Source organism: Amblyraja radiata, chromosome 4 (genome assembly GCF_010909765.2).
Source record: "Amblyraja radiata isolate CabotCenter1 chromosome 4, sAmbRad1.1.pri, whole genome shotgun sequence".
In the NCBI taxonomy this organism is placed as follows: Eukaryota; Metazoa; Chordata; class Chondrichthyes; order Rajiformes; family Rajidae; genus Amblyraja; species Amblyraja radiata.
The window spans coordinates 102,037,329-102,049,548 of NC_045959.1; the positions used below are offsets into that span (position 1 = coordinate 102,037,329).

At 44.6% G+C, this 12,220-nt stretch overlaps 2 protein-coding genes across 7 annotated transcripts in view; one reads left to right on the plus strand and one right to left on the minus strand.

Annotated features, from left to right (window-relative positions):
- virma (vir like m6A methyltransferase associated) overlaps positions 1 to 12,040 on the plus strand; it is a 64,827-nt gene extending 52,787 nt beyond the window's left edge. For 4 of the 6 annotated variants that reach the window (XM_033020092.1, XM_033020093.1, XM_033020095.1 and 1 more), the window contains exons 24-26: positions 9,209 to 9,271; positions 9,758 to 9,892; positions 11,659 to 12,040. In XM_033020092.1, coding sequence (XP_032875983.1) covers positions 9,209 to 9,271; positions 9,758 to 9,892; positions 11,659 to 11,795 — 335 coding nt within the window. In that variant the 3' untranslated portion in view covers positions 11,796 to 12,040. The remainder of the gene's footprint in view (positions 1 to 9,208; positions 9,272 to 9,757; positions 9,893 to 11,658) is intronic. The other 2 variants (XM_033020098.1, XM_033020097.1) reach the window with 1 other exon arrangement.
- The window catches only part of LOC116972429 (RING finger protein 151-like), a 44,933-nt gene that overhangs the window by 2,647 nt on the left and 30,066 nt on the right, over positions 1 to 12,220 (minus strand). The window lies entirely within an intron of this gene.

Sequence of the window (12,220 nt, forward strand, 5' to 3'; positions counted from 1 at the left end):
CACCCCACACACACACCCCCCCCACACACTCACACACACACACACACACACCCACCCCCCCCACACCCACCACCCACCCCCCCACCCCCACACACACACCCTCACACACACACACACACACACACACCCCACCCACACATCTCCTGTTCAAAAACCTTTCCAGCAGGTTTGAAATTCAAATGACAGTGCTTGCATAAGACAACAAGGTAAGTTTGCCACTGTTATATTGACAGACTTTTCAAACGTTCATACTTTCAAATCTAAACGATATACATATATATATATCTTTATTTCATTCTATGGAGATTTAAGAAATAGTGGATGCTGGTAAAAAGCAGAGGAGTTGGAGGAATTCAGTGGCTCAGTCATCAGTGGAGGACTGTTTTATTAACTTTCTTATTGTCACATGTACAGAGGTACGAGCATGTTGTTGTGCATTGTCCAGTCAGTGAAAAATCTCTACGTGGTTGCCATCAAGCCGTCTACAGTGTACAAATACAAGATAAAGGTTATCATATTTATATCATATTTATATCATAAAGGTTAGCAAGGTAATATCCAATTAAAGATAGTTTAATGTGAGGTCAAGACTGCTCTCTCGTTGGTGAAAGGACGGTTCAGTTGCCTGATAACAGCTGTAGAGACACTGTCCCTGAATCTGGTGGAGGTATGCGTTTGCCAGAGGGGAGAAGAGGAAGTGACCCGAGTGAGACTGGTCCTTGATTATACTGCCGAGGCAGCGTACGGTGCATATGGAAGGGGGTGTTGATGTGTGTGATCGTCTGGGCTACGTCCACAACTTCAGCTTGCGATAAAAGGACAGTGCTGGAGTAACAGAGGGTCAGGCAGTATCTCTGGAGAACATGGAGGGTAGTTGATATTTTGGGTCATGGCCCTTCATCCAGACTGAAAGAGCAAGGGGAAGTATCCAGCGTTAAGAGGTGGGGGGAGGGGTGAGGAAAGACCTATCAAATGATAGTAAAGTCAAGTTTATGTTCATATGCACAAGTCTGATGAGGTGCGGGTGCAATGAAAATCTTGCTTACAGCAGCATCACTGGCACATGGCCTCAATGGCATGAACATTGGACTCTCCAATTTCAGGCAATCTTTCTGTTTCTTTCTTTCGTCCTATCTACCTTGTCTACACACGCATGCACGCACACACCTTCCCACCCAGGTCCTTATCACCCTGTTCTTTCCCCCCCCCCCCTCTCCCCTATACACTCCTCCCACTGGATCCACTCCCTACCCCTGCTGCTCACCAGTCCCCTTCCTGTGTTGTCCCTACTGCCACCTCCTCCTCCTCAATCAGTTCCATTCTTTATCTTCCTTTCCTATCAGTTTCCACAACAACCACCAGACTCAACAATGGCTTCTTCACCACTGTTGTCAAACTCTTGAACAGACCTCTCCTGTGCTAAGAATGTATTCCCGACCTTCCAATCCACCTCGTTGTGGCCCTTGCACTTTCTCTGTAGCCGTAACGCTATTAATTGTGCACTCTTTTTCTACACTTTTTCTTGCTGCCTCTTGCTACACATGACAATAAGCCTTTTGTTCTCAACTTCTATCCTCTGTTGCTATCTCCACCGCTTCCCTCCCCCGGCGTGACTGCTACCTGCCATTCAACCCATCTTCACCTGTATTCACCATATTTGTTGATCCTTCTTGCCCCACCTCCCCCGCATCTCGTCGCATTCTTTCAGTCTAGATTAAGTGTCTCAATTTGAAACGCCTACTGCCTGATTCCCAACTGCCCAAATGTTATCTGAGCCATTGAGTTCCTCCAGCTACACTCCTTATTTTTATTACATCTCATTGTACTGAGTTGGTTCTGTATGAAATAAGCGACTGGTAAATTCATTTCTAAGCGGAATTTTTAATTGCTCTGAGTTAAAAGGTTGGCAGTCGTAGCTCAATTGAAATGTGGACTAGATCGGTATAGATTATTAGTCTGAAGTAGTTTCACAAAGGAGCATTGTAGTTGATACTAAATTTGGCATCTTTCACAAATTGATGTGATTGGATGTGGCAAGGATGTTTCCACTAGAGGGAGAGTCTAGGACTAGAGGCTACAGCCTCAGAATAAAAGGATGTACCTTTACAAAGGAGATGAGAGGAATTTCTTTAGTCAAAGGGTGGTAAATCAGTGGAATTCTTTGCCACAGACTGCTTTGGACGCCAAGTCAGTGGATTTTTTTATGGCAGAGATTGTCAGATTCTTGATTAGTCGGGTTATGTGGAGAAGGCAGGAGAATGGGGTTGAGAGGGAAAGATAGATCAGCCTAGATTCAATGGCAGAGTAGACTTGATGTGTCGAATAGCCTAAATTTCCTCCTATAAATTATGAACATGATAATAAATAAAGTCTAGTTCATGTGGCGATATCAAATGTTACCACATTATGTAAAGAGGACATGGTAGAATAATGATATAAGCATAACAAGTGGAGAATAAGAAATATTCTCAACTTAAAAATAATGCCACTGATTAGAATTTGTAACATTTCTCATTTGAATGAATGAATGAATAAGTTTATTGTCCAAGTATTCACATACAAGGAATTTGCCTTGGTGCTCCACCCACAAGTGACAACGACATACAGTGATAGTTAGGAATTACACATGAAATATTAAACATTAATAATAAAACATTGGTACACAAAAATGCTGGAGAAACTCAGCGGGTGCAGCAGCATCGATGGGGCAAAGGAAATAGGCCGAAACCCTTCTTCAGAATAATAAAACATTATTGATTAAACATGTGAATTAAGTAAAATACCAGAGCAAAAGGAGGCTACAGATTTTTGGTTATTGAGTAGAGCTACTACTCGTGGAAAAATGCTGTTTTTATGTCTGGCTGTGGCAGCTTTGACAGAACTCGTTTTTCTTAGTTTTAAAATGTTGAGATTGCTGCCTTAGACAGTTTTTTTTCATGTTCATATAACTATCAGTAATTCTTGGATGCCGAATACTTTGCCACATTGCTAGATGAATGCACAGAAAGTTTGTGTCTTCCCCTTGTTCTGTAACATGATGCAGTTGTGCAGTAATCCTCCACTATGCCAGTCAAGTGTTTATTCTCCCTGTTGAAATCTGACGATTCTCAGGTTCTTGTACCTTAAATACAGTCAGTTGCTTTGATGTTTACTAGTTACCAATTGGGAATCGGGATCCGAGCTGTGTTTCTCCTCTGCTTGATTATCCTTGATTTACAGCTTTCATTAGCCAAGACATAGAAACATAGAAAATAGGTGCAGGAGGCCATTCGGCCCTTCGAGCCAGCACCGCCATTCATTGTGATCATGGCTGATCGTCCGCAATCAATAACCCGTGCCTGCCTTCTCCCTTGATTCCACTAGCCACTAGAGCTCTATCTAACTTCCTCTTAAATCCATCCAGTGACTTGGCCTCCACTGCCCTCTGTGGCAGGGAATTCCACAAATTCACAACTCTCTGGGTGACAAAGTTTTTTCTCACCTCAGTCTTAAATGACCTCTCCTTTATTCTAAGACTGTGGCCACTGGTTCTGGACTCGCCCAACATTGGGAACATTTTTCCTGCATCTAGTTTGTCCAGTCATTTCATAATTTTATATGTTTCTATAAGAGGGAGACTGGACAAAAAAAACTTATGGGCTGTCCCACTTAGGTGATTTTTCTTTTTGGACGACTACAGGCAAGTGCCACACAATTTTCAACATGTTGAACATTTTTCGGCGACAGTGGTAACAATTTTTGTTGTTGTCGTAGGTTGTCGCCAAGTGACGGAGTTGTTGTCGTAGGTTGTCATAGTTGTCGTAGGTGGTGTCGTTGGTTGTCGTAGGTGAATTAGATTAAAACTACTCCCTGGCAGTCGCCCAAAGAGTCGCCTAAGTGGGACAGGCCCTTTAAGATCATGGGCTGGCCAGATTCACCAAGTGACCTCTTAGTCATAGTCATACAAGATAAGAACGGCCCCTTCGGCCCTACCCGTCCATGCCGACCAAGATGCCCCATCTGCGCTAGTCCATTTGTCACACTTGACTCTTATCCCTCTAAATCGGCGTGCGGGGACCACTGTGGGAGGGGGGGGGGGGACAAAGGAGGAGCCGGTGTGCTTTGTAACTTTGTCAGTGCTGTAGGTGCCCACTATTTGTATGTATGCAAGCAAAGAATTTCACTGTGCCTTGTGACATGAGACAATAAACCATTCCATTCTTTCTTATCCATGTATCTGTCTAAGTGTTGTGTAAATGCTGTTATAGTGTTATAGTGCCTGCCTCAACTACCTACTCTGGCAGCTCATTCCATTTATCCGTCTCCCTCACTGTGAAAAAGTTGCCCCTCGTGTTACTATTCAATCTTTCCCCTCTCACCTTAAACATCTGCCCTGTGCTTCTTGATTCTCCTGCCATGGGTGAATGATTCTGTGCATTCACCCTGTCTATCCCACTCATGATTTGATGCACCTCTCTGAGATTACCGCTAGCCTCCTGCACTCCTGTGCTGCCCAACCTCGCCCCATAGCTCAGGCCCTGGAGTCCTTGAACATCAGGTGCAGCAGTGAATCTGTGTCATGGGCCGCATATGCAGTGGCCTTGCCTCAACATGAGCCAAAACCTCAAAATAATTTTTTTAAATAATTTGCATTTTTTTTTTGTTTGTTTTTATTTATTTTATTAGAAGTTAGTACAATACAAAACAATACAGTGGGACCTAATTTTATGTGCCATCTATGTCATAACATAATTATACATTCTATGTACAACCTCTAGTTTTATGTTTTTGAAAAGGAAATAAGAAAGACAAGAAGAAGAAAAAGAAAAAAAAATTGAAGAGAAAAAGAGGAAAAATAGATGGTAGAAAATAGAAAAATGTGAAGTGTGTATAAGAAAAGAAAAAGTGGAAAGTAGAAATAGGAGAAAAAGACACTTAAAAGAGAAATTTTCAAATCTTTATTCGGAGATGTAAATCTATCCACGACCTGACCTGAAATCAGTAATCTTTACGGTACTGCTGCATCACATGATTCCAAAAAGTCGATAAAAGGGGACCAACTCCTTAAGAATTGGTCATATTTATCTATTAGTCGGAGTCTCATTTCTTCAAGGCGTGCTATGTCCATCATATTCCTAATCCACATTTTAACAGTTGGAATAGCTGTATTTTTCCAAAATTTAAGTATCAATTTCTTTCCAATTATTAACCCATGCCAGATTATCTCAGCGGGTCAAGCAGCATCTCTGGAGAAAAGGAATAGGTGATGTTTCGGGTTTCGACCACAGTGAAATGTATCGAGCTGTCTCCACCCGAAATGTCACCTATTTAGTTTCCCCTGGGATGCAGTCTGATCCGCTGAGTTACTCCAGCTTTTTATGTCTATCTTCAGACGAAATGAATGATGGATTTATTGCATTTAAGTGCCAAATTTATTTAGGTTTGTGATACCCCATTCGGCATATCGTGTTGTTAGTGGTTCTGACGAGATGATAGACATTGTACGTGTTTGAATAATGAATTTATTTCTACTGGATGAGAGAAGACTTGTCAAAGGTTTAATTTTAATGGATTTTGATAGTCTAAGAAAAAACTTATCGGTGGGAGAGTTAGTGATAAATGGACACCAATTTAAAAATTATTATGCAGCAAATTTAGAGGACTCCTCATTTGCAGAGTTTGGCGACTTGCTTTTGAAGATACCATTTCTACCACAGTAGCTTTGCTCCTTTGCTGTACCTGCACGGTGCCCTCCTATATTAACCACATTAACCCATTCAAAGTTGGATGCTTCCATGTCATTTCAGAATTGCTGGATGACTAGTTGATGATTAGGTGATGTTGCTGCTCCTAGCCTATCAAACGTCTTCACTGGGGGAACACATCCTGATACATTAGTTGAAAATTAATGTTAAAGATCTGTGGAATTCTCTGCCTCAGAGGGCGGTGGAGGCGGGTTCTCTGGATGCATTCAAGAGAGAGCTAGATAGGGCTCTTAAAAATAGCAGAGTCAGGGGATATGGGGAGAAAGCAGGAACGGGGTACTGATTGGGGATGATCAGCCATGATCACATTGAATGGCGGTGCTGGCTCGAAGGGCCAAATGGCCTACTACTGCACCTATTGTCTACTGTCTATTTCATAATGTAGATAAACTTTATATTTTGAATCAAGTTAAAATATTTAAAGCAATTTTTGGGCGACACGGTGGCGCAGTGGTAGAGTTACTGCCTGTGGCGCAGTGGTAGAGATAGCGCCAGAGACCCGGGCTCCATCTTGACTACAGGTGCTGTTTGTACCTTCTCCCCCTGACCACGTGGGTTTTCTCTGGTTGCTCTTGGTTCCTCCCACATTCCAAAGACGTACAGGATTGTAACTTGTCCCTAGTTTGCGTAGGATAGTGCTAATGTACAGAGATGGTTGGTCGGCACGGACTCGATGGGCTGAAGGACCTGTTTTCCACGCTGTATCACTAAACTAATCTAGAATTCCACTATTGCCTTGTGAAGGAATCAACCTAAGGTTCACTCAATCTTCCTGCACACGTGATAATATTATTTCAGCAACAGAAATGGCTCAAATGCCTCTGAGCTAAAGTCGAGTTTATTTAAAACAAAAGGCTATGCATTTTGTTCCTTGTTGGTTTCATGTGAAACCCAGTGGATTAAACTCTGTACACGTTGAAGACTGAGCCAGGTTTGGCTAGGATGTCTCATTTATTTGCACAGGCCTTTAGCATTCACAAGCTGGTTTCATACTGGAATAGTGCCAACTGAATGAGTTAACGGTGGATTGCTGACCCCCACCCTATGGAATCAAGATCCCAACAGGAGTAGGTATCTTTCAGAAGGAAAAGTGAAGCTAAATTTCATATTTAATACACCCAAGTTGAGTCAAGTCGGACTCGTTGTTTCGGCAAGCCGTTATATTTAAAAGTACAAAGTTGTCAGTCTTTAGTTTAGAGATACAGTGTGGAAACGGACACTTCAGCCCACCCAGTCCTCACCTACCAGTCTTCATCTTCTTTTGTACGCAGCCTAAAGTTGTAGGACAACTTGTTCCATTTCATCTTCCATTTGTGTACGTCGAGTTGATTGCATCAGTCGAAACAGGGCTGACCACGTGAAAGTTGCAATCTTCCACCCCAATCACCTACCAGTGATCCCCATACACTAGCACTATCTTACACACTAGGGACAATTTGCAATTTTTACGGAAGCCTCTTAACCTACAGTCCTGTACGTCGTTGGGGTTTGGGAGGAAACGGAGCACCCGGGGAGAACGTACAAACTCCATACAGACACCATCTACAGTCGGGAACGTACCCGGGTCGCTGGCGCTGTAAGGCAGCAACTCTACTGCTGCGTCACCATGTCGCCCTTTCCAGCCATGCAGTACTTTTCTGACTTTATTTCTGATATTTCCTTATGACAAATTCAGCCCATCAGCTCTTTGCTAGTTCTAAGAGCAATCACACCAATCCCATTCCCATTTGAATTCCCTGTAACCTTTTTGTTTTGTATGTGCCTTAAGCCCCTGTCCCACTTGCGTGTCCTTGGCATGCTAATTATGCGACCTCGTGGTCGCGTTGAGGCGCGACGGTCCCGCGAAGGTCGGATGCGATTTCATGCGTACGCACAGCCGTCTGGAGCGCGTGAAGTCATTTGAAGATGGACACAAAATGCTGGAGTAACTCAGCAGGACCAGCAGCATCTCTGGAGAGAAGGAATGGGTGATGTTTTGGGTCGAGACTCTCCTTCAGTCTGAAGAAGGGTCTTGACCCGAAACGTCACCCATTGCTTCTCTCCAGAGATGCTGCCGTTCCCGCTGAGTTACTCCTGCATTTTGTGTCTATCTTCAATTTTCTTGGCCCCGCTCTGGGAGTAGAAGTGGGGGCAGATCCGGACCGCAACGGCCGTGAGCCCCAGGCCGAGTTCGGCGATCGTTTGCCTGCTTCTGCTGCTGGTGGAGGTGAGACGTTGTGTCGCGCCAGGGTCTTGGGCCCGTCCCACTTTGGCCGTCAGTTACGCGACAGGCCGGTTGGGCGCAAAGATTTCGTTCGCTCCAAAATCCCGGAGAGCCGCGCACAACTGCGTACTCCTCCACGTTTCTCAGTGGGACCGGCCCCGCGCAGCAACACGGTGCCCGTGCGCCTCAACGCGACTGCGTAATAAGCGTGCCAAGGACACGCAAGTGGGACAGGGCCTTTAAGCACTCCCTTGATTCTTTTGCCACCCGTCTAAATCGGGAGCAAAGTACCGTGACCAATAAACCTAACAACCCAGCACATGGTTGGGTTGTGGGAGAAAACCAAAGCACTCCCAAGAAACCCAGATGAAAGCACAAAGTCCACGCAGTTAGCACTGGAGGTCAGAACTGAGGTCAGTGCTTCTTGCCCAGAGTAGGGGAATCTAGGAGCAGAGGGTGAAGGGGAAAAGATTTAATAGGAATCTGAGGGGATAACATTTTCACACAAAGGGTGGTGGAACAAGCTGCCAGATGAGGTAGTTGAGGCAGGGACTATCCCAATGTTTGAGAAACAGTCGGACAGGTACATGGATAGGACAGGTTTGGAGGGATATGGACCAAGCGCAGGCAAGTGGGACTAGTGTAGCTGGGACATGTTGGCCGGTGTGGGTAAGTAGGGCCGAAGGGCCTGTTTCCACACTGTGTCACTCTATGACTCTGAATGTGGGTCACCAGAACTGTTGAGTAAGTGTACAACCTACAGCACCACTCTGCCCCTGCAGTGCCACACTGTTTGCTGTGTTTTTAATTACATTTTCATTTCTTGGCACTTTACGATTTCTCATTTTCTTCAGTTGGATTTCAGCTCTTCATTAAATTTTTATTCTAAAACTAATTCCAGTACATGAGGTGAACAACTCATTTCAAAATGCCGGGTACATATATGTGTACATTAAAACATAACCATCAGTGTGCCTTCCAACAATGCTAACTCCACAGATAAAATAACAAACAAGCTGATATGACTTTGTATCGTCCCCATGAATAAATCTCCAGTCAGCTACAGACACATTATAAATCTTGTGCATTTGGCTGTAAAACGTTAGAAACAAAACTGGCCACTTTGCTGCAAGAGTTTGTCACTGCAGCTAAAAATGTTTCATCTGCAGATTATTTGTGAATTTAATTTTTAACAGTATCAAAATTGTGCTTTCTGATGAATCAGCAACTTGTTTTAAAGTCCCTTTCGTTTCTACTACAGAGTTTCATTTGTGCGCTGGTATTTCAAGCCCTTTTTATGCAGCAAACAGTCTGGATGAATGGGGTACTACAATACTACATTTCATTATCTTTAATTTAAACCTGTTTGCACAGCATTTAACTGTTAACAAAAGTCAAGGATATGCAGCAGAAAATATGGCATCCTCCTGTTGGGGAAGGTCGCCCAGTGCAGTGCTGCCCCCCCCCCCCCCCCCCCCCCAAGGTGGTCCCGGGAAGCATGCTATGGTTTGGCTTGTAAATCATTCTCCCACTCCTCTGTGCATTAGCTGTTTGTCTTCTTGTGGCTTTTCTGACCTTTTAAAATATGTGCCATTTCCCCACACCTTGGGAAGAGCTCTGCTATGTTCTGTGTTTAATGATTGCATGGTGAAGGTATATATATATATATACTCATTACAAAATATTTTGCGTTCGATATCCAGGCAGCTCTTTTCAGCTGTTAATTTGTGTCCTCCTAATGCATTGTGTTACTTGGTCACTTCTGGTAATGTGCTTTGACCAGCTGCTTTTTTTTCTCTCTCTACTGTAGGAAATTATAGCCGTCGTGAGGGAGGTCGCGGCTCGAGCTGGAGTGCCCAGAACAGCCCCCGCGTGACGTACAATGAAAATCGAGGTGGCCAAAGCAACTTTAACAAAGCTCCCCCATCCAGACAGCCATCTGCAGGTACAATAGCAAAGGCAGAAATCTGACGCTGTTTTTCCACATTCAAGTCCCTACTTTAAGAAAATGTATACTTTTCACATTAATAGATCAAGAAATAAAAATCACTGTATCGAGGCCAAATAGGAGTTGCACACAGTTGATATAATTTATATTGAGTTGAAAGATACTCCGTATTTCCCGGCAATGAAGATGCACCTGCGTCGAAGATGCACCTGTGTCGAAGACGCACCTCCATTTTGAGTTGCTAAATTAAAAAAAAGGCTGGCAGGACATAGAATTTCTCACACTCAAAAAAATAAAAAAAGTAACCATTCAATTTGTCCAAGGCTTCCAGATCTCCTCCATTCTGAATGGCTGAATGGGTGGAGGGTGACGGCAGGTGGAGAGATGGTGGGAAAAACAGGAGCACAAGTTGTATCAGTTGTGATCTTATTGAATGACAATACTAGTTCAAGGGACCAATTGGGGGTAGAGTTCCTTTCACAGCGGGTGGGGAGTCTGGCCCGGGGTCAGCACGGACAGGAGCGTTGAGAAGGAGGGGGTCGGGGATCATGGCAGCAACTCACTCACCGCTGCCGCCGCATTCCGGGCATGGAGCCACCGACTGCCGCCGGGAGCAGGACATGGCCTCACTTGCTGAGCTGGGTGACACTGCCTGGCTTTCACTGCTGTGTCTTTCAATGTAGACCGGACATTGAGGGACCAGCTCAAGATCGGGTCAGTGGATGATGGATAACAGGACAACGGTCAGTGGAGCTTACTCCTGTGTCAGCGCGATCAAGGGACCAATTGAGGTTACTTGCGCTGACACGAGTATGCTCCACCGCCCGTTGTCCTGTTATTCATCGCCCGCTGACCCACTCCGCTCTATGATATTGAGCTGGTCCCCTCACTGTCTGGTCTACATTGAAAGACACGGACTGGGCAATGAATGCCGTGCAGTGTCACCCAGCGCAGCAAGTGAGGCCATGCCCTGCTCCCAGCGGCAGTCGGAATTTAAGGAACGGCGGCCGCTCGCAACCACCCAAGCTACTTCCCTCCCCGGGCACAATGCGGTGGCTCCGCACCTGGAGCACTGCGGCAGCGATGAGTGAGTGGCATGATCCCCGACTCCCTCCTTCTCACCGCTCCTGCCCATGCTGACCTGCGCCAGACTCCCCACACGCTGTGAAAGGAACTTTTTCTTTCCCCCCCCCCCCCAGCGACGCTGTCCTTTTACAGCCGCTTCCCATCAGCTGCCAGCAATGAGGGATGGACTTGGCTATCCTTCAGTACAGCAACATCGTTCTTGATGTTGCTGTACTGAGGGATAGCCAAGTCGATCTTTCTTGGCTAACAACCTAACCTTCGGCCTCCAAGACACAGGTAAATTTTCGTGCCTTATTTTTGGGAAAAAAATAGCGTCTTCATTGTCGGGAAATACTGTATTTAAAAAAAAAAACAAGTGTCAAAATGGTCAACAATTTTTTTAATGTAATTACATCAGTGGAATGTTACAAGCATGAACTTGCAATTTGCTTTTTTGCAGCAAAAGTCTTTCTACTTTAGTTTAGAGATACAGGGTGGAAACGGGGTCCTTTGGCCCACGCCGACTAGCACTATCACACACACACATACGCACACACCAATAATTTTTCCAAAGCCAAAAACTTACGTCTTTCGAGTGTGGGAGGGAACTGGAGCACCCGGACAAAACCCACGCTGTCCCCTATTACTTCCTGTTTTAATAAAATGTTTGATGAATATTTCTGTTCTCGTTGATTCAGGATATCGGCAGAGTCCCCGTGATCGTACATCGAGGGGTCGAGGAGCGGGGCCGTCCTGGGGAGGAGGCGGCTCGAGAGGAAAGTTTGGCGGAGGAAACAGCGGAAGGGGAAGACACGTGCGATCGTTTACCCGTTAAATGGAATTTTTTTTTTGTTGCACATTCTCTTTATCAATGAACAATTAAATGTTTTTCCCCTCAAGACGATGAAGTTGAGAGAGATTCTGTAGTAGGATATGTGGCACTGAAGGACCAATTTTTGACGCCAGTAACTTCTGGCTGTGAGACTTAGTTCAAAGAAGTGGATATTTTTGTTGAATAAATTTGGAAGATGTTGTTCTTTTATAACGGTATTGAAATTTTAATAAAATCGATCAAAAAGATGTGTTTTGTAGTTGATGAGATCATGCACATTGAATGAAAGAGGTTCCTATGAAACTCCTTTTTATTTAAGTATATCTTGGGCAGAAGATGGATGCAAAATGCTGGCGTAACTTAGCTGGACAGGCACCATCTCTGGATAGAAGGAATGGCTGGCGTTTTGGGTCGAGACCCTTCTTCAG